This window comes from Salmo trutta, chromosome 30 (genome assembly GCF_901001165.1).
Source record: "Salmo trutta chromosome 30, fSalTru1.1, whole genome shotgun sequence".
Taxonomy (NCBI): domain Eukaryota; kingdom Metazoa; phylum Chordata; class Actinopteri; order Salmoniformes; family Salmonidae; genus Salmo; species Salmo trutta.
In genome coordinates, this window is record NC_042986.1 from 37,663,932 (window position 1) to 37,687,044 (window position 23,113).

At 45.4% G+C, this 23,113-nt stretch overlaps 1 protein-coding gene across 2 annotated transcripts in view; it reads right to left on the minus strand.

The window, feature by feature from the left end:
- The window catches only part of LOC115168598 (laminin subunit beta-2), an 88,357-nt gene that overhangs the window by 22,336 nt on the left and 42,908 nt on the right, over window positions 1-23,113 (minus strand). For both annotated transcript variants that reach the window (XM_029724020.1, XM_029724021.1), the window contains exons 3-15: window positions 21,240-21,409; window positions 17,333-17,468; window positions 16,912-16,985; window positions 16,459-16,647; window positions 16,273-16,336; window positions 15,948-16,150; window positions 15,671-15,791; window positions 15,315-15,503; window positions 13,316-13,495; window positions 12,255-12,367; window positions 11,974-12,053; window positions 11,449-11,605; window positions 459-599 (exon numbers count right to left, since the gene is read on the minus strand). In XM_029724020.1, coding sequence (XP_029579880.1) covers window positions 459-599; window positions 11,449-11,605; window positions 11,974-12,053; window positions 12,255-12,367; window positions 13,316-13,495; window positions 15,315-15,503; window positions 15,671-15,791; window positions 15,948-16,150; window positions 16,273-16,336; window positions 16,459-16,647; window positions 16,912-16,985; window positions 17,333-17,468; window positions 21,240-21,409 — 1,817 coding nt within the window. The remainder of the gene's footprint in view (window positions 1-458; window positions 600-11,448; window positions 11,606-11,973; window positions 12,054-12,254; window positions 12,368-13,315; window positions 13,496-15,314; window positions 15,504-15,670; window positions 15,792-15,947; window positions 16,151-16,272; window positions 16,337-16,458; window positions 16,648-16,911; window positions 16,986-17,332; window positions 17,469-21,239; window positions 21,410-23,113) is intronic.

Genomic DNA, 23,113 nt, shown 5'->3' on the forward strand with positions numbered 1-23,113 from the left:
CCCGCCCCATAGCCTACAGTACAACCTACTCCATTTTTATTTTATTTAACCTTTATTTAACTAGGCAAGTCAGTTAAGAACAAATTCTTATTTACAATGACGGCCTAGGAACAGTTAACTGCCTTGTTCAGGGGCAGAATGACAGATTTGAACCTTTTGGTTACTGGCCCAATGCTCTAACCACTAGGCTACCTGCTGCCCCAAAGCCTACAGCCCACCCCATTTCCTACAGCCCATAGCCCACCCCACAACCCACAGCCCACAGCCTACAGCCCACATCCTACAGCCCACTCCATAGCCTACAGCCCAGCCTACAGCCCACAGCCCACAACCGTGGTTCAAGGCAACGGAAGACAGAGGGAGCCATAGATGTCAGTAACATATTTATTCATAGAAATATAATGATTCTATTTCTATGTATTTATTTCTATGGAGGGAAGGAACAGATAGTGTGTTACTGTTTGCTGCAGCTGGCGGATGCGTCTCAGTGCTGCCCTCTGCTGCTGGGCGTTGGCGATACGTTGATGGCGCCTGTGTCTCCTCAGCTGGTTGTTGAGGTGCTCCACACAGTCGACCTCAGCCTGGGGCCTGGCCTTGCCCTGGGGAGAGGTGGAGGAGAGGACTAGGTCAACTGATTTGCTGACTGCCGACTAATAGGCGAAGTGTTCCCTTCCTTGCTTGGAGTAGAACAACTGCACGTGTTCGTTGACTGGGCTGAAAGTGAGGAAATCCCACGGACACATTCAGAGAGAGAGAGAGAGAGAGAGAGAGAGAGAGAGAGAGACAGAGAGAGAGAGACAGAGAGAGAGAGAGAGAGACAGAGACAGAGAGAGAGACAGAGACAGAGAGAGAGACAGAGACAGAGAGAGAGACAGAGAGAGAGACAGAGACAGAGAGAGAGAGAGAGAGACAGAGAGAGAGAGAGAGAGAGAGAGAGAGACAGAGAGAGAGAGAGAGAGAGAGAGAGAGAGACAGAGAGAGAGAGACAGAGAGAGAGAGACAGAGACAGAGACAGAGAGAGAGAGAGACAGAGAGAGAGAGAGACAGAGAGCGAGAGAGAGAGAGAGAGTTACATTGAGAAGTCATGCAGAAGAACAGCTCCTGACTTGTTATAACTTTTTGGTTGTTAAGAGCGAGATTGACACGACTAAATTAGCAAAAAATGTATAGGTAATCTAATTGTACAACTGAAGATCAAAACAGGAGGAAAAGATTGACAGAGAGTGAGTAAAAAGACCAATCTTCATCGTGGTAGCTAGCCAAATTAAAATCTGTCAGCTAGCTCACCGTCTAGCTCTAACCGTTTACTGGTGGTAACCATAGCAACATGGCCACTGAGGCAGCGCTAGCATCGATAGTAACGGCAGAGACTGAGAGACTTTCTCCGTTGTTTTTTGAATACCCGGCAGAAATTAAATCAGAGAAGGGAAGAATCAACTTTAAACACCGAATTCTGAGGGAGAACCCAGAAACTTTGTTTGCCGACTGCTCACAAAACGGGACTGTTACAAACCTGCTATTTTACACAGACCACACTACTGCCTGGCATACAGCTGTAACTAGCCATTTCAGCTACACCACGAAGAAAGGCATCTGCAAGGGAAGACAAATCCACATTTTTGAGGACAGCGATAAGGACCAGGAAAACAGGTTTCTGACGGTAAACATGTATCAGAACGGCACTATCATGGTCCAGGGCAGTGAGGCTGCACTCAGCTCTGTTGTGCAGGACTTCCCCACCCTAATGAAGATAGCAGAAAGTAAAAAAGACAAGGACAGCACCCCGACCTCTCCCCTCACCTCAGGCACCCCAACAGCAGGACTATCCTCCCCCCTGCCTGCCTACAACCACCAGAGCCAAGACCACACTACCATCAGCCCGTTGAGAGACAGGCTGGCTCTGTTAGAGGTATGGGTTACTGAGCTGAAGGAGCAGCCCCCCAGCTACACCACCTCCAGCCCAGACACAGAGCTTCTACAGGACCAGATCAACCAGTGCAGGACCCAGCTGAAGAACTCTGTCCAGGAGCTGAGAGAGAGCCTTACCACAGCGCTTGAGGAGGTAAAGGCCACCATGAGGAGAGAGCTGGTGCAGGTAAAGGAGGAGATGGCAAAGGAGTTGTCTGTCATCAAGAGGGTGCTACAGCAGAGAGAACAGACTGTAGAGACTCCCAGAGAGAAGCTGCAGCCCCTCACCACCCCTAACAACCCCACTGACCCACCTTTACCCACAATCCCCCCCCATACCGACAACACTTTACCCACACCCCCAGTCAACAAAGAGGCCCACATAGAGACACCTACTACAGAGAGAAGCTCTCTGGCCCCCCCTGACACACCCCCACACACCCCTCCATGTACACAGGCCCTGTCTACTCCAGCCCCAGACCGAAAACGCACCAATCTGGTAAAACCCACTGAGGTGGCCATCCTCATTGACTCAAATGGGAAATTCATTCAAGAAGATAAACTCTTCCCCCAACACAAGGTGCGCAAAATATGGTGCCCAAAAACACAAGATGCACTCCACATCCTGTCCCAGCCTGACTTTGGCACACCAGGCCACATTATTATTCACACCGGCACCAACAACCTGCGAGAGGAGCAGGAGAGAGTAGGCAGCCTGGTCAACAGAGTAGCAGAGAGGGCCTCTGAGTGGTTCCCCAACTCCCACATCACCATCTCCACTCTGCTGCCCCGCAAAGACTTTCATCCCCGTACCATCCAGAAAGTCAACGCTGACATCACCAGAGGGTGTGGCCTACTCCCGAACATACACATTGCTCACCACCCAACAATCACCCCAGAGCATCTACACGACCACTCCCACCTGAGGAAGCAGACAGTAGGGATGTTTGCCAAGTCCCTAAAGGACGTAGCACTTGGTAGACAAACACCCCATGCTGTACTGGACAGAGGAGCACCCAGAGACCCCTACCAGACCACTGCACCACCAAGGAGCCCCAGGCCCCTTCAACGCCACACCAGACCCAGTGCACCCCACAGGCCCCACCCACCCCCAGAGCATCACCACTTCCATCGGCTTAGCCAGACCAGACCGGGCCCAGCCTATTATCCCGCACCAGACCACCACCCCTACCAGACCAGAGAGGAAGTCCCACAGCCCAGACCTGGCCCCCCTCCACCTCACAGGGCCCAACAGCAGGACCAGCGCAGCTACGCGGAGGTCGTCAGAGGACAGGAGAACCCTGTAGGATTAAGTGAGATTAAACAGCTCCTCCAATACATCTGCACCAAACTGCACTAAACACACACGGACGCATACACACACACACCACACACACACACACACACACACACACACCTATTGTACTAGAATTTACTTGTTCAATGAATAGGAATATTTAACAGAATAACAGAATAAATGTTAGCTGATATCCTGTTTATCTCGCTCTTAACAACTTATTAGTTAATCGTTACTGTATTTCTGACTGCTACTCTTTCTTTTTGCAACATGAAATCACTATCAGTTAGCATGTGGAACATTCAGGGTCTAAACTCATCAACCTTTGGTCTGAAGAGTTTAGCACTGGAGTTCAACAAAAATCTGAAAGATGTTGACGTCATCATTCTGCAGGAGACATGGTGTAAGGCTGACGTTGTCACTCACTGTCCCACAGGCTACAGAGAGGTCATTGTGCCATCACAGAAACACAGCTCTGTCAATAGAGGCAGAGACTCTGGAGGATTGATCATTTGGTACAAATCCGAACTACAAAATCTAATTGATCCCCTCAAAATTGGCAAATACCACATTTGGTTAAAACTAAAAAAAGAACTTGTACTGACAGGAAAAGATGTGTTCCTTTGCGCAATATATATCCCCCCCTCAGAATCCCCATATTACTCAGAGGAGATCTTCCCCACCCTCGAGGAAGAGACGTGCCATTTCCAGGCCCAGGGAAATGTGCTCATCTGTGGGGACACAAATGCGCGCACAGGAACACTACCTGATCTAACGAGCACACGAGGGGACAGCTTTATTACAGGCCATACTGTTTCTAACTATCTTAATCTCCCCCATAGAAACAACAGTGACAGCACCGTCAACAAAAACGGAAGGGATCTTTTGCAGCTCTGTAGAAGCCTGGGTCTGTACTTTGTCAATGGTAGGTTACGGGGGGACTCTTTGGGGAGATTCACCTACTGCTCACCTCTTGGCCACAGTACAGTAGACTATATGATCACAGACATGGACCCTTTCTCTCTCAGCTCATTCACTGTCAAGCCACTAACACCTCTGTCTGATCACAGCCAAATTACGTTGTTCCTCAAAAGAACAGACCTGGAAACAACCACACATTCACAGCCCAGTAAGCTGTACAACATCAGAAATTCATACAGATGGGCCCAAAACAGCACAGAAGAATACCAGAAAGCAACCTGGAACCAAAATATCCAAACACTCTTAGATAACTTTCTGGATACCACATTCACTCACAGTAAAGAAGGCATCAATCTAGCAGTACGAAACATCAACTATATATTCAGGCAAACGGCAAAAGAAGCACAATTGAAATTGATAAAAAACAAAACTAAAAAAATCACAGATGACAACTGGTTTGATGCAGATTGTAAAATTATAAGGAAAAAACTTAGAACACTATCCAACCAAAAGCACAGAGACCCAAATAATGGTGAATTACGCCTTCATTACTGTGAGACTTTAAAACTCTATAAACGTACACTCAGAACCAAAAAAGCACAGTACAACAGCAAGCAGCTGACACTAATTGAGGAGTCCATAAACACAAACAACTTTTGGCAAAATTGGAAAAAACTAAAAAAATCTAAACAAGAGGAATTAGCAATACAAAATGGTGACATATGGACAACCCATTTCAAAACACTCTACAACACCGTTCAAATTGACACAAACGCAGAACAACGCCAAATCCATGAGAAGTTGAATGGATTAGAAAAAGCTATAAAGGACAATCAAAACCCATTGGACTCCCCAATTACTGACCAGGAGCTCTATAAGAAACTTCAGGCTCTCAAATTTAAAAAAGCCTGCGGACCTGATGGCATCCTAAATGAAATGCTCAAACTCACTAGTGCAAAATTTCAATTGGCTATATTAAAATTGTTTAATTTGATCCTGAGTGTAGGTTATTTCCCTGACATCTGGAATCAAGGACTCATAACCCCAATCTTTAAGAATGGAGACAAATTTGACCCTAACAATTACAGAGGCATTTGTGTGAACAGTAACCTGGGGAAGGTTTTCTGTAGTATCATCAATGTAAGAGTTCTAAACTTCCTTAATAAGCACAATGTCTTGAGTAAAAGCCAAATTGGATTTATACCAAAACATCGCACAACTGATCATATTTACACCTTACACACCCTGATAGATAAACATGTCCACCAAAATAATACCAAAATATACACTTGCTTTATCGACTTCCAAAAAGCATTTGATTCTATTTGGCATACAGGACTGTTCTACAAAGTTATTGAAAGTGGTGTAGGGGGTAAAACATATGACATAATTAAATCAATGTATACTGGCAATACGTGCAGCATTAAAATTGGTAAGAAAAGGACAGAATTCTTTAACCAGGGGCGGGGCCTTCGTCAGGGTTGCAATCTGAGCCCTGCACTCTTCAATATTTACATTAACGAATTGGCCACTATTCTAGAAAAATCCTCAGCCCCTGGTGTTAGTCTCCACAATTCAGAAGTTAAATGCCTACTCTTCGCAGATGACCTATGCCTGCTGTCACCCACAGCACCTGGCCTACAGCAGAGACTGGACCTGCTAGAGCAGTACTGCCAGACCTGGGCCCTGGCAGTAAACCCCAAAAAGACTAAAATAATGATTTTCCAGAGAAGATCCAGATCTCAGGGAATTAGACCAAAGTTCTCAATTGGTACAAAATATATAGAGTACTGTACACACTACAATTACTTAGGTTTAAAAATAAGCTCAACTGGACACCTTAATGAGGCAGTGAATGAACTGAGAGAGAAAGCACGCAGGGCATTCTACGCCATTAAAAAGCAAATTCAAATTGAAATACCTATTAAAATTTGGCTAAAACTAATTGAATATGTCATTGAACCAATTGCACTTTATGGCAGCGAGGTGTGGGGTCCACTTGCAAAACAAGATTTCATCAAATGGGACAAACACCCCATTGAAACCCTACATGCAGAGTTCTGTAAGATTCTCCTACGTGTCCAGAGGAAAACTACAAACAATGCATGCAGGGCAGAATTAGGCCAATATCCACTAATAATAAAAACTCAAAAAAGAGCAATTAAGTTTTGGAAACATCTAAAATACAGTGACCCCCTCTCATATCATTACCAAGCCCTGCAATGCCAAGAGCTGAGCAAAGAAAAGAGTCCCCTCATCCAGCTGGTCCTGGGGCTGAGTTCACAAACCTGTTCTACTAACACACTGAAGCCTCAGGACCAGAACATCCAATCAATCAGAATAAACCAAATTACAACACAGTCAAAACAAAACTACATTGCTTATTGGGAAACACAAGCACAAACACAAAGCAAAATGCAGTGCTATCTGGCCCTAAATCGACAGTATACTATGGCTAAATATTTGACCATGGTTACTGATCAAAACCTTAGAAAAACCTTGACAAAGTACAGGCTCAGTGAGCACAGCCTTGCCATTGAGAAGGGTAGACACAGGAAAACCTGGCTCCCTGTAGAGGAAAGGCTGTGCAACCACTGCACAACAGCAGAACCTGAGACGGAGCTGCATTTCCTGACAAAATGTCAAAAATATAAAACAATTAGAGAGTGTCATTTCCCCAAATTTGAAATCCTTATTCAAGGTTTTAAAGACCTCTCTGATGAGGATAGGCTACCCGTCCTGTTGGGGGAGGACGCAGAGAGCTGTGGGTTGGCAGCGCACTACATTGCTGCCTGCCATAAGTTGAGGGACAGTGTCTGACAGACCAATAAACCTGCACATGTCCTCAACTGTATGATTATTGTTATTGTTGAATGTATGGTTATATTGACCGTTGGTTATTGTTGTTATTGTTGTCCCGTTGACAATTTTTGATTCTCATTTTTATTTATTTTTTATATTGTAAATATCCAAAGTAAGCTTTGGCAATATGTACATTGTTACGTCATGCCAATAAAGCGAATTGAATTGAATTGAATTGAATTGAGAGAGAGAGAGAGAGCGACAGAGAGAGAGAGAGAGAGAGAGAGAGAGAGAGAGAGAGAGAGACAGACAGAGAGCGACAGAGAGAGAGACAGACAGAGAGAGAGAGAGAGAGAGAGAGACACACACACACACACGCTGGTCTGACCAATCGGATTCCACGCTTCAAGATTGCTTCGATCACGTGGACTGGGATATGTTCCGGGTAGCCTCAGACAATAACATCAACATATACGCTGAGTCGGTGAGTTAATTAGGAAGTGCATTGGAGATGTTGTACCCACTGGGACTATTACAACTGTCAATAACCAGAAACCGTAGATTGATGGCAGCATTCACGCAAGCTGAAAGCGCGAACTACCGCATTTAATCATGGCAAGGTGACTGGAAACATGACCGAACACAAGCAGTGCAGTTATTCCCTCCGCAAGGCAATCAAATAAGCAAAGCGTCAGTATAGAGGCAAAGTAGAGTCAAAATGCAACGGCTCAAACACGAGACATATGTGGCAGGGTCTACAGCTAATCACGGATTACAAAAAGAAAACCAGCCCCGTCGTGGACATCGATGTCTTGCTCACAGACAAATTAAAAAACTTATTTGCGCGCTTTGAGGACAATACAGTGCCACAGACACGGCCCGCTACCAAAGACTGTGGACTCTCCTTCTCCGTGGCCGATGTGAGTTAAACATTTAAACGTGTTAACCCTCGCAAGGCTGCCGGCCCAGACGGCATCCCTAGCTGTGTCCTCAGAGCAGGCGAAGACCAGCTGGCTGGTGTGTTTACGGACATATTCAATCAATCTCTATCCCAGTCTGTTGTCCCAACATTCTTCAAGATGGCCACCATTTTTCCCTTGAAAGCTAAGGTAACTGAACTAAATGAATATCGCCCCGTAGCACTCACTTCTGTCATCATGAAGTGCTTCGAGAGACTATTCAAGGATCATATCACCTCCACCCTACCTGATACCCTAGACCCACTTCAATTTGCTTACCGCAGTAGGTCCACAGACAATGCAATCGCCGTCACACTGCACACTGCCCTATCCCATCTGGACAAGAGGAATACCTATGTAAGAATGCTGTTCATTGACTACAGCTCAGCATTCAACACCATAGCACCCTCCAAGCTCATCATTAAGCTTGAGACCCTGGGTCTCGACCCAGCCCTGTGCAACTGGGTCCTGGACTTCCTGACGGGCCGCCCCCAGGTGGTGAAGGTAGGAAACAACATCTCCACCCCACTGATCCTCAACACTGGGGCCCCACAAGGGTGCGTTCTCAGCCCTCTCCTGTACTCCCTGTTCACCATGCCATGCACGCTTCCAACTCAATCATCAAGTTCGCAGACGACACTACAATGGTAGGCTTGCCTACCAGCAACGACGAGACAGCCTACAGGGAGGAGGTGAGGGCCCTCGGAGTGTGGTGTCAGGAAAATAACCTCTCACTCAACGTCAACAAAACAAAGGAAATGATCGTGGACTTCAGGAAACAGCAGAGGGAGAACCTCCCTATCCACATCGACGGGACAGTAGTGGAGAAGGTGGAAAGGTTTAAGTTCCTCGGCGTACACATCACGGACAAACTGAAATGGTCCACCCACACAGACAGTGTGGTGAAGAAGGCGCCTCTTCAACCTCAGGAGGCTGAAGAAATTTGGCTTGTCACCTAAAACACACAAACTTTTACAGATGCACAATCGAGAGCATCCTGTCGGACTGTATCACCACCTTGAATGGCAACTGCACCGCCCTCAACCGCAAGGCTCTCCAGGAAGGCCAAAAAGATCATCAAGGACAACAACCACCCAAGCCACTGCCTGTTCACCCTGCTATCATCCAGAAGGCGAGGTCAGTACAGATGCATCAAAGCTGGGACCAAGAGACTGAAAAACAGCTTCTATCTCAAGGCCACCAGACTGTTAAACAGCCATCCCTAACATAGGGAGGCTGCTGCCAGCATACAGACTCAAATCACTGGTCACAAATCACTGGTCACCAATAAATTGATTTAATAAACTAGTCACTTTAAATAATGGCACTTTAATAATGTTTACATATCCTACATTACTCATCTCATATGTACATACTGTATTTTATACCATCTATTGCATATTGCCTATGCCGCACGGCCATCGCCCATCCATATATTTATATGTACATATTCTTATTCCATCCCTTTACATTGTGTGTACAAGGTAGTCGTTGTGAATTTGTTAGATTACTTGTTAGATATTACTCCAGGAAATGAGGAAGTAGAATCAGTGTTGTTAGCTAGAGAGACAGAGAGGGGAAAGTGGTGCTAGATACAATTATGATTGATATCAATATGATTATCATTGATATGATTAGGATTAGGATTGATATGATTAGGATTAGGATTGATATGATTAGGATTAGGATTGATATGATTAGGATTAGGATTGATATGATTAGGTTTGATATCATTATGATCTTGATTGATATGATTAGGATTAGGATTGATATCATTATGATCATGATTGATATGATTAGGATTAGGATTGATATCATTATGATCATGATTGATATGATTAGAATTAGGCTTGATATCATTATGATCATGAATGATATGATTAGAATTAGCATTGATATCATTATGATCATGATTGATATGATTAGCATTAAGACTGATGTCATTATGATCATGATTGATATGATTATGATCGATTGCACCACATGACCACCACATAACCCTTGACACCATAGTATCAGAAATCAAGTTTTCAAACGTGCAACATTTTGAAAGTGACAACACATTAACCTTTGACCCCAGCTACAGCATGACCCACCATCCCAGCAGACCCTGTACTGTTTTCACACAACACAGCCCAACAACCCTCTTACGCACATCTCATGCTTTCACATTTCTTTTTAATGAGGCCTTGTGTAGAGGATGGTGAAGAGATAGGAGGTAACGTAACAAAGGGCTGCTGCCGTTGTCTCCGTGTCTGTTGTTGTGTCCGTGTCCGTTCTGTTCTGTTCTAGCACCATGCATGCAGCAGGTAATCTGATTGAGTAATCTTACTCTCAAATGGGTTGGGGGACAGAGAGGAGGTCTCTCTCTCTCTCTCTCTCTCTCTCTCTCTCTCTCTCTCTCTCTCTCTCTCTCTCTCTCTCTCTCTCTCTCTCTCCTCTCTCTCTCTCTCTCTCCTCTCTCTCTCTCTCTCTCTCTCTCTCTCTCTCTCTCTCTCTCTCTCTCTCTCTCTCTCTCTCTCTCTCTCGTCTCTCTCCTCTCTCTCTCTCTCTCTCTCTCTCTCTCTCTCTCTCTCTCTCTCCTCTCTCTCTCTCTCTCTCTCTCTCTCTCTCTCTTCTCTCTCTCTCTCTCTCTCTCTCTCTCTCTCTCTCTGTCTCTCTCTCTCTCTCTCTCCTCTCTCTCTCTGTCTCTCTCCTCTCTCTCTCTCTCTCTCTCTCTCTCTCTCTCTCTCTCCTCTCTCTCTCTCTCTCTCTCTCTCTCTCTCTCTCTCTCTCTCTCTCTCTTCTCTCTCTCTCTCTCCTCTCTCTCTCTCTCTCTCTCTCTCTCTCTCTCTCTCTCTCTCTCTCTCTCTCTCTCTCTCTCTCCTCTCTCTCTGAGCTGTGGGTCTGCCCACACAGAGCCACATTCTCCTGGTCTGGTACCCATCTCTACTGATAAACCCAGTCAAACACCACAACAGGACCCAGGTACAGATAAACCCAGTCAAACACCACAACAGGACCCAGGTACAGATAAACCCAGTCAAACACCACAACAGGACCCAGGTACAGATAAACCCAGTCAAACACCACAACAGGACCCAGGTACAGATAAAGGCCTCAGATACAGTTATACACAGAGAATAAGCAGACATACAGTTTCAAATCCACTGAGAATGACCTTGAATAGGAAGGAATACAGTGAAGTGACCTGAAGTTAACAACCTGTGTCCCAGATCAAACATGGAAAAGTTTAGTCTGAAACCATACATCTCTTAAAGAAAGAATGGCACGGTCGTATAGTATATCAGTGAAAGGTGCTTACTCAGACACATTATTTAAAGCACAGGAGATAACAGAAAGACCTTTCACAGTCCTGAACTATCAGCAGAGAAAGATGAAACATCTTCTAAGGATTCTACATTCATCAACGTAGCAGGTGGGAGCTGTGATCAGAAAACACTGGTATACTTGTTAAGACTAAATTCACACTAGACTATACTGACATGTCATCTACAGTATGAACAGTGCCCTAGTGGACAGCTGTTTGTACTGTGTATGCTCAGTACTGTGTATGCTCACCGGTAGGTTGTGGTCACTAGGTGAGTGGCCAATGGTGTCCTCTGCCTCGTATTTGTAGTAGTCCAGCGGAGCACAGAAGTACCCAGGCTGCACGTCAGAACACTGTCGACCAATCAGGTTCCTCCGACAGTCACACTGGCCATTTTCAACCATACACCTGCATATACACAGACACACACACACACACACACACACACACACACACACACACACAGACGTCATAGTATCGCTCGTTCTGCCCCTGAACAAGGCAGTTAACACACTGTTCCTAGACCATCATTGAAAATAAGAATTTGTTCTATACTGACTTGCCTAGTTAAATAAAAGTAAAATAAAAAATATTTAAAAAATGATAATAATAATTTACAACTCATGAGTCAACAAACAGTTAAGAAATGTAGACATGTGCAGTATGATCATTTGATTTAATGTAACACCTAATAATAAAGAACACTTTCCTGTTCAGTGCCATTAATCAAACGCACACACAAGAGATAAACAATTCTCCTGCAACGTCAGGCATACCTGTTGCTGTAGGCTCCACCAAAGTCACAGTCACATGCTCTGCAGCCTGCTAGGTCATTACTGAGGCCCCAGTGCTCTGGCTAAGAGGGACAGGACACCCACACACAACATCATGACCACAGCCTCACAACTTCCAATACAATAATTGCGAGATGAGGCATCTGAAAGGACTAGTGTATAACATAGGACAAACGCTGTGGACAACATCTGAAAGGACTAGTGTATAACATAGGACAAACGGTGTGTGAGAAGGTCTATAAAGAGCACAGGGCCAGTCTTACCAGACACTGGTTGCAGTAGCGGCCTGTGATATATCTCTTACAGGAGCAGTTCCCACTTATCTGATCACATGGTTCTGCCAGCATTATAATCCCACGAGGGTCACAGTTACACGCTGAGGGTAACAAACACACATACACGTTTTACACTGTCTGCGACAACACACACACACACACACACACACACACACACACACACACACACACACACACACACACACACACACACACACACACACACACACACACACACACACACACACACTGTTTACACCAGGGGTGTCAAACTAATTTTGCCCTGGGGGCCGCATTCAGTCTTCAACGAGATCCGGAGGGCCACACTGAAAATGTTTTATATCATTTTTGGAATTGAATTTTCGATGCTCCCTGACTGTCTAGAATTCATTTCCGTGATTATTAGTGAGCTGGACCCAGTCAATAAACTGTATGAATGTAGTGATTATTAGTGAGCTGGACCCAGTCAATAAACTGTATGAATGTAGTGATTATTAGTGAGCTGGACCCAGTCAATAAACTGTATGAATGTAGTGATTATTAGTGAGATGGACACAGTCAATAAACTGTATGAATGTAGATCCATGATTTATACACCGTTTAGATTTGGTTTTAGTCCTTTTAATGTATATTGAATTCTTCAAGACTGTGTCCTTCAAGACTGTTGGAAAAGCATTCCAGGTGAAGCTAGTTAAGAGAATGCCAAAAGTGTGCAAAGCTGTTATCAAGGCAAAGGGTGGCTATTTAAAGAATCTAAAATCTAAAATATATTTTACATTTACATTTTTTTACATTTTAGTCATTTAGCAGACGTTCTTATCCAGAGCGACTTGCAGTAGTGAATGCATACATTTCATGCATTTTTTTTTTGTACTTTGATTTGTTTAACACTTTTTGGTTACTACATGATTCAATATGTCTTCAATATTATTCTACAATGTAGAAAATAGTACAAATAAAGAAATCCCTGGAATGAGTAGGTGTGTCCAAACTTTTGACTGGTATTGTATAAAAAACACTCACACAAGCGCGCACACACACACACTTACGTTGGCATCCCTGTGGGTCGTTCTGGCTCAGACCATAGTATCCCTCCTTGCAATAGTCACAGCGGGTGCCCTTCACGTTCAGCTTACAGCGGCACTGCCCCGCAATCATACTCATGTCCTGGTCTGTGTGGCTGTCACACACACCTCCCTCCATGGAACCCACAGGATCACAGTCACACGCTGGAGACAGACAGATAGATCAAGAGGGTGAATAGGAAGATGAGAGGCCAAGATGGGTGTAGAGTGAGTATTCCATCTACACTGTTTAACCAACAACACATGATAGCGGTATCCATAGAAGTATGCAGACAGCAGAACAAATCAAATCAAATGTATTTATTAAGCCCTTCTTACATCAGCTGATATCTCAAAGTGCTGTACAGAAACCCAGCCTAAAACCCCAAACAGCAAGCAATGCAGGTGTAGAAACATGGTGGCTAGGAAAAACTCCATAGAAAGGCCAAAACCTAGGAAGAAACCTAGAGAGGAACCAGTCTATGAGGGGTGGCCAGTCCTCTTCTGGCTGTACCGGGTGGAGATTATAACAGAACATGGCCAAGATGTTCAAATGTTCATAGATGACCAGCATGGTCAGATAATAATAGAACACTAGACAGATGTATTTTATTCCAGACCCCTTCTACTCACCACTACAGACTCCTGGATCTCTGATGTATTTTATTCCAGACCCCCTCTACTCACCACTACAGACTCCTGGATCTCTGATGTATTTTATTCCAGACCCCCTCTACTCACCACTACAGACTCCTGGATCTCTGATGTATTTTATTCCAGACCCCCTCTACTCACCACTACAGACTCCTGGATCTCTGTTGTATTTTATTCCAGACCCACTCTACTCACCACTACAGACTCCTGGATCTCTGATGTATTTTATTCCAGACCCCCTCTACTCACCACTACAGACTCCTGGATCTCTGTTGTATTTTATTCCAGACACCCTCTACTCACCACTACAGACTCCTGGATCTCTGATGTATTTTATTCCAGACCCCCTCTACTCACCACTACAGACTCCTGGATCTCTGATGTATTTTATTCCAGACCCCCTCTACTCACCACTACAGACTCCTGGATCTCTGATGTATTTTATTCCAGACCCCCTCTACTCACCACTACAGACTCCTGGATCTCTGATGTATTTTATTCCAGACCCCCTCTACTCACCACTACAGACTCCTGGATCTCTGTTGTATTTTATTCCAGACCCCCTCTACTCACCACTACAGACTCCTGGATCTCTGATGTATTTTATTCCAGACCCCCTCTACTCACCACTACAGACTCCTGGGTCTCTGATGTATTTTATTCCAGACCCCCTCTACTCACCACTACAGACTCCTGGGTCTCTGATGTATTTTATTCCAGACCCCCTCTACTCACCACTACAGACTCCTGGATCTCTGATGTATTTTATTCCAGACCCCCTCTACTCACCACTACAGACTCCTGGGTCTCTGATGTATTTTATTCCAGACCCCCTCTACTCACCACTACAGACTCCTGGATCTCTGATGTATTTTATTCCAGACCCCCCTCTACTCACCACTACAGACTCCTGGGTCTCTGATGTATTTTATTCCAGACCCCCTCTACTCACCACTACAGACTCCTGGATCTCTGATGTATTTTATTCCAGACCCCCTCTACTCACCACTACAGACTCCTGGGTCTCTGATGTATTTTATTCCAGACCCCCTCTACTCACCACTACAGACTCCTGGGTCTCTGATGTATTTTATTCCAGACCCCCTCTACTCACCACTACAGACTCCTGGGTCTCTGATGTATTTTATTCCAGACCCCCTCTACTCACCACTACAGACTCCTGGGTCTCTGATGTATTTTATTCCAGACCCCCTCTACTCACCACTACAGACTCCTGGATCTCTGATGTATTTTATTCCAGACCCCCTCTACTCACCACTACAGACTCCTGGATCTCTGATGTATTTTATTCCAGACCCCCTCTACTCACCACTACAGACTCCTGGGTCTCTGATGTCCCTGCTGGGGTTCAGGTAATAGAAGGGTTTACACATCTCACAGGTGCGTCCCATGGTGTTGTGGAGACAGTCGTCACAGACGCCACCGCTGGCATTGCCTGTGGCCAGGTACACCGCCATGTCAAAGTGACACTGGTTGGAGTGACCGTTACAGTTGCATTCTGGGTAAAGAAGCAAAAAAATAACAATCATCAGAAATGGTCCTCCATGTTGTTTCTGCAGCTGTGTGTGTAGTGTTAATTCTCCATATGGCTATGTGTTGGATGTTTACATCAACAAGTGAGCGTGGGTTGTTTTCCTACTACAGCTGAGTAGAGTGTAGTCTCACCTCTGCATGTGTGAGGGTTGTCGGCCTCGGCTGGTCTCCAGGGTAGGTCGTTGTGGCGGTCTCTGCAGTGCTCGCAGTTCAACCCCTCAGTGTTGTGTTTACAAACACATTGCCCATGGATCTAACCAATCACAGCACAGAAAGAAAACATGACAGCTATCATTGTCTTTTGGACATTTCGTTCACAGTCATCTTCATATGCAATGACCAAGGGCTCCCACACAGGGACATGTGACATAAACCATGGTGTGAAAAAAGCTGCCTATGTCCCACCCACCATGCCGTTGTCCCTGGCGTCCACCCCTGGTACGGGGGCACACTCAGAGGCGTGTCCGTAGCAGAAGCAGCTGCCCCTCACCACCAGCTCATACAGGGAGTAGTAGTACTTCTGCAGAACGTCAGAGCGCCGGTCAAGCAGGTTATCTCCCAGGGTGTGCAGCTTGGTGAAGTTGATCCGCAGGTTGGTGATCCGCAACAGCTCTACACAACAAACGGGTATGTTAACATCAATGTGTCACACAATTGATAGTTTATAAGTTACTTTCAGTCTTCCTCTGACTTGTTCTCTGAATTGATCTCATTTCCCAAGTATTTCGTCTCACCTTGAATCTCCAGACTGTATGGGTCTTTCACATGTATGGCAGGGTCGAGCACTTTATAAATAACCTGAAAGAGATGAAAAAGTAAGGAAGAGTTTAAACTAACTGTTCATGAACAGATCGTTGTAATCATACATTCATAAAAAGGAGTATAACTCATAGTGGTATAGTTTCAGTCTATGTCATCACCTCTCCTTCCGTGGAGGGCTCGATGTCAGAGTATCTCTCCTCGCAGATGATATCATTGATATGGTGGAGGGCGTGGGAGGGCACTCTGGGGAATGTCTTGGAGCAGTTGTAGGCAAAATAACGGTATGGTCTCCAGGAGCGACCGAAATCAGCCGAACGCTCGATCAGCATGGCAGCAGGTCGGAAGGTCTATGGAAAGAAAACGGCAGGTCGGAAGGTCTATGGAAAGAAAACGGCAGGTCGGAAGGTCTATGGAAAGATAACGGCAGGTCGGAAGGTCTATGGAAAGGTAGTGGGAACAATATTCAGTAACGTCTGGGACTTTTTCACAGTCATTTCTGTGATGTTTACTGCACGTCTGTTTTATTGGTAATAATGTTTGTAGATAGTTTGAATTCGTGTCTCTTTGATATTACTCAACAAATACCTGAGCAGCCATCAGACAGCTCTCACCTTAAACTTCATGATGAGGTGAGTGAAGTGGAATTCTGCCTCCAGATTCAGTCTGATACTGACACCCTCCTCTCCTGTAGTGAATAAATCACACAATGAGGAATTATTGCAGATGATACACACATACAGACAGACGCACACATAAACACACACACACATAAACACGCACACACACACACATAAACACGCACACACACACACACATAAACATGTACACACACACACACATAAACATGCACACACACACACATAAACACGCACACACACACACACACACACATAAACATGCACACACACACACACACACACACACATAAACACGCACACACACACACACACACACACACACACACGCACACACACACACACACACACGCACACACACACATAAACACACACACACAAACACACACACACACACCGTTGACAGACTGCCACCAGGTGAGGTCCTCGTCGCTGTCCTTGAGTTGGATGACGTTCTTCACGCGGTGACTGTTTTTGTGGTTGTACGGGTCATAAGGATGCTGAGAGTTACACGCAAAACACTTGTCTGATTCCTACAGGGAGACAGAAGCAGTAGGTATATATCACGAGGGGGAGGGGGGGCAGGGGGGGGCAGGGGGGGCAGGGGGGGGGGGACTCCAGAGCAGGTTTCTTAACTAGGTTGAGCCTCCAACAACAACAACATTGACTACAGCTCAGCGTTAAATACAATAGTGCCCTCCACGCTTATCAATAAGCTAAGTACCCTGGGACTAAACACCTCCCTCTGCAACTGGATCCTGGACTTCCTCACGGGCCTCCCCCCAAGTGGTAAGGGTAGGTAACAACACATCCGCCACACTGATCCTCAACACAGGGGCCCCTCAGGGGTGCGTGCTCAGTCCCCTCTTGTACTCTCTGTTCACTTATGACTGCACGGCCAGGCACAACTCCAAAACCATCATTAAGCTTGCCAATGACACAACAGTGGTTGGCCTGATCACCGACAACGATGGGACAGCCTATAGAGAGGAGGTCAGAGACCTGGCCGTGTGGTGCCAGGACAACCTCTCCCTCAACGTGATCAAGACAAAGGAGATGATTGTGGACTACAGGAAAAAGAGGACTGAGCACGTCCACATTCTCATCAACAGGTCTGCAGTGGAGCAGGTTGAACGCTTCAAGTTCCTTGGCGTCCACATCACCAACAAACTAACATGGTCCAAACACACCAAGACAGTCATGAAGAGGGCACGATAAAACCTATTCCCCCTCAGGAGACTGAAAATATTTGGCTTGGATCCTCAGATCCTCAAAAGATTCTACAGCTGCACCATCAAGAACATCCTGACTGGTTGCATCACTACCTGGTATGGCAACTGCTCGGCCTCCGACCACAAGGCACTACAGAGGGTAGTGCGACCCAGTACATCACCGGGGCCAAGCTTCCTGCCATCTAGGACCTCTATACCAGGCGGTCAGAGGAAGGCCCTAAAAATTGTCAAAGACTCAAGAGGCTTCTAAACAGCTTCTACCTCCAAGCCATAAGACTCCTGAACATCTAATCAAAAGGATACCCAGACTATTTGCATTGCACCCCCGCCCCCACTCCCCCACCCCACCCTCTTTTACACTGCTGCTTCTCTCTGTTGTTATCATCTATACATAGTCACTTTAATAACTCTACCTACATGTACATATTACCTCAACTAACCGGTGTTGCCGCACATTGACTCTGTACCGGTACCCCTCAGTATATAGTCTCATTATTGTTATTTTACTGCTGCTCTTTAATTACTTGTTACTTTTAATTCTTATTCTTATTTTTTTAAACTGCATTGTTGGTTAGGGGCTCGTAAGGTCTACACCTGTTGTATTAGGGGCATGTAACTAATAACATTTGATTTGATTTGAGTATAGTGTGTACAGTATCAGTATGGTGTGTACAGTATAGTGTGTACAGTATCAGTATAGTGTGTACAGTATAGTGTGTACAGTATCAGTACAGTGTGTACAGTATAGTGTGTACAGTATCAGTATGGTGTGTACAGTATAGTGTGTACAGTATCAGTACAGTGTGTACAGTATAGTGTGTACAGTATCAGTACAGTGTGTACAGTATAGTGTGTACAGTATCAGTATAGTGTGTACAGTATCAGTATAGTGTGTACAGTATAGTGTGTACAGTATCAGTATGGTGTGTACAGTATAGTGTGTACAGTATCAGTACAGTGTGTACAGTATCTGAATAGTGTGTACAGTATCAGTATAGTGTGTACAGTATAGTGTGTACAGTATCAGTACAGTGTGTACAGTATCTGGATAGTGTGTACAGTATCAGTATAGTGTGTACAGTATCAGTATGGTGTGTACAGTATCTGGATAGTGTGTACAGTATAGTGTGTACAGTATCAGTACAGTGTGTACAGTATCTGGATAGTGTGTACAGTATCAGTATAGTGTGTACAGTATCAGTATAGTGGGTACAGTATCAGTATAGTGTGTACAGTATCAGTATAGTGTGTACAGTATAGTGTGTACATTATCGGTATAGTGTGCACAGTATCCGGATAGTGTGTACAGTATCTGGATAGTGTGTACAGTATCAGTATAGTGCGTACAGTATCAGTATAGTGTGTACAGTATAGTGTGCACAGTATCCGGATAGTGTGTACAGTATCAGGATAGTGTGTACAGTATCAGTATAGTGTGTACAGTATCAGTATGGTGTGTACAGTATCAGTATAGTGTGTACAGTATAGTGTGTACAGTGTCAGTATGGTGTGTACAGTATCAGTATAGTGTGTACAGTATCTGTATAGTGTGTACAGTATCTGGATAGTGTGTACAGTATCAGTATGGTGTGTACAGTATCAGTATAGTGTGTACATTATCAGTATAGTGTGTACAGTATCAGTATAGTGTGTACAGTATCAGTATGGTGTGTACAGTATAGTGTGTACAGTATCAGTATAGTGTGTACAGTATCAGTATGGTGTGTACAGTATCAGTATAGTGTGTACAGTATAGTGTGTACAGTATCAGTATAGTGTGTACAGTATCAGTGTAGTGTGTACAGTATCAGTATAGTGTGTACAGTATAGTGTGTACAGTATCAGTATGGTGTGTACAGTATAGTGTGTACAGTATCAGTATAGTGTGTACAGTATCAGTATAGTGTGTACAGTTTCAGTATAGTGTGTACAGTATCAGTAGTGTGTACAGTATCAGTATAGTGTGTACAGTATCAGTACAGTGTGTACAGTATCAGTATAGTGTGTACAGTGTCAGTACAGTGTGTACAGTATCAGTATAGTGTGTACAGTGTCAGTATAGTGTGTACAGTATCAGTATAGTGTGTACAGTATCAGTATAGTTTGTTGGGGCACACATGCCTACCACACCAACTCTCCCCCTAAATCTCTTTTTCACGTCCTCATTCAGGACCTAGACTTATAAGGGCATTCCTCTCTTCATGCTTAGGTTACCACCATCTTAAACTGATCCTCCATCAACAAACCTCTCTCCCTCTCCTCACATCTCAGACGTATCTATCTCTCATTAGTCAAGCATGGAGGAACCTCAGATTACAACTGAGCATTTCCAGTGCAACATCAACACTCATCTAAGAGTTGACTGATCTTCACTGACACAGGAACATCCTCCCGTCCTCGACCCAGTGAGAGCTGGGCTAGGCGTTACAGTTTTAGTTCCAGTCCATCAGGTGGGTGGTGGGGCCAGACAGGAGCCCCTCTGACAGAGCGTCACAACAAACAGCCCATAGGAAGATTACTGCAGATCAGCCTTTGGCACCGGGCCTGGCCCAGCCCCTTACACTGGCTGTCAGTCACCGTGTCCCGCCCTGCGCTAGCTAAGTCACCACCTGTCAATCATGTTACCTTATACTCAACGATGTGCTGCGTTTTCTCCTCCCCACAGGTTAGCAATGAGGTAGAACACATAGCCTACATGCTGGCAGGCAGAGCATCAAGTTAACATGTGTCAGGGAGGGGGGGGGGGAGAGGGAGGAAGGATGGAGATAGGGAGGGAGGAAGGATGGAGATAGGGAGGGAGGGAATTGGAAGAGAGAGAAAGGATGGAGATAGGGAGGGGGGGTGGGAAGAGAGAGGAAGGCGGGGTGAGCTGTATACCTGGGACTGAAATTGAACAGTTCAGTTTCAAGTCCAATTGTGTGTGTGTGTGTGTGTGTGTGTGTGTGTGTGTGTGTGTGTGTGTGTGTGTGTGTGTGTGTGTGTGTGTGTGTGTGTGTGTGTGTGTGTGTGTGTGTGTGTGTGTGTGTGTGTGTGTATGTGTGTGTATGTGTATGTGTGTGTGTGTGTTCTCACCTGCAGGTGGCTGACTATACAGTAGTGTTCTGGTCCATGAAGACCACAAGTGGAGGTAGCGGTCAGATTCATGGCTCGGCCAACCAGCAGGTTGCCTGTTGCCGGGTAACAGCTTCCCTCCATGCAGCCATGCGGGCTTGAAGGGAGCTTCTGTCCCACCACACTGAGAGCTTAGCGGAAAGCAGATGGAAGAGAACACAAAATACCTGACGATTAGTTATTCCATAATTTATAAAAACATTATGGATCGAATAGTTCAATAATATGCAGACTGGTTGAGGAGACATGGACAAATGACATAAAGTAGAAACAATTCCTTAGGTTATACACAGTTATACTTGCAGGTATCGTGCTATATTTGCCGTCTGTAAGGAGAACTTAAAGGTCATGACTTCCTGCTCTTTGATTGAAGGCAATGGGCTTATCTTTCTACGGGAGCGGTGTCTGTTTCACTAAGAGTGTTCACAGTGTTCAGTCAGCCCAGAGGATGAGCTCACTCTGCATACAGACTCTCCAGTAAGCTACCCAACGTACACTACGCTACCAACACGACTGGGATATCACAGGAAAACCTTTCCATCGTACACAATTCTACAGAGGTTACTGGGCTACTGCCAGCATTGGGGAGTAAGGACCAACACGTAATGAAATAACATGTTTTCAATGCAAACGCGTAACAGTAACTGTATTCCAATTACAGATCTGTAGTAATTGTCATGACAGACAATGCAGATAGAATCAGTGTCAAGTTCAACTAATCACGGTATCAGATCAGGTTACATAGGACAGGTTATAATGGTATCAGATCAGGTTACATAGGACAGGTTATAATGGTATCAGATCAGGTTACACAGGACAGGTTATAATGGTATCAGATCAAGTTACACAGGACAGGTCATAATGGTATCAGATCAGGTTACACAGGACAGATCATAATGGTATCAGATCAGGTTACACAGGACAGGTCATAATGGTCAGGCCAGGGGTCAGGCCAGGGGTCAGGCCAGGGGTCAGGCCAGGAGTCAGGCCAGGAGTCAGGCCAGGAGTCAGAGGTGAACATTGAGATAAAGAAATCACTGGTCCCGTTAGGCTGAAGTTGGAGGTGGTCTTTATGACATTCTAGTGGTTCTAGACAATAAATAAATAGCGCTGTTGTGATCTCATCTTTGAAGCCCTGTCATAATCTGTGAATGATGAAGTGGACAGCTCCCTCAGCACCCGGAGGAGACCCTCGTGTTCAAGGTGGGTGTTCAGGGTGACATGGGACACTGCAGAACAGCCCTATTATACCCTCTTTTGGGCTCTGAGTGTTATACCTTGTTGTCCCACTCACCCACGTAAATGTTCTCTCCACATCAGTGACTCTGAATAACCAAGACATCATCATGGTTGAGGGAGAAGGGGAGAGTAGTTGAGGGAGGAGGGGAGAGTGATTGAGGAAGGAGAGGAGAGTGGTTGAGGGAGGAGGGGAGAGTAGTTGAGGGAGGAGGGGAGAGTGGTTGAGGGAGGAGAGGAGAGTGGTTGAGGAAGGAGAGGAGAGTGGTTGAGGGAGGAGGGGAGAGTAGTTGAGGGAGGAGGGCAGAGTGATTGAGGAAGGAGAGGAGAGTGGTTGAGGGAGGAGGGGAGAGTAGTTGAGGGAGGAGGGCAGAGTGATTGAGGAAGGAGAGGAGAGTGCTTGAGGGAGGAGGGGAGAGTGATTGAGGGAGGAGGGGAGAGTAGTTGAGGGAGGAGGGGAGAGTGCTTGAGGGAGGAGGGCAGAGTGATTGAGGGAGGAGGGGAGAGTAGTTGAGGGAGGAGGGGAGAGTGCTTGAGGGAGGAGGGCAGAGTGATTGAGGGAGGAGGGGAGAGTAGTTGAGGGAGGAGGGGAGAGTAGT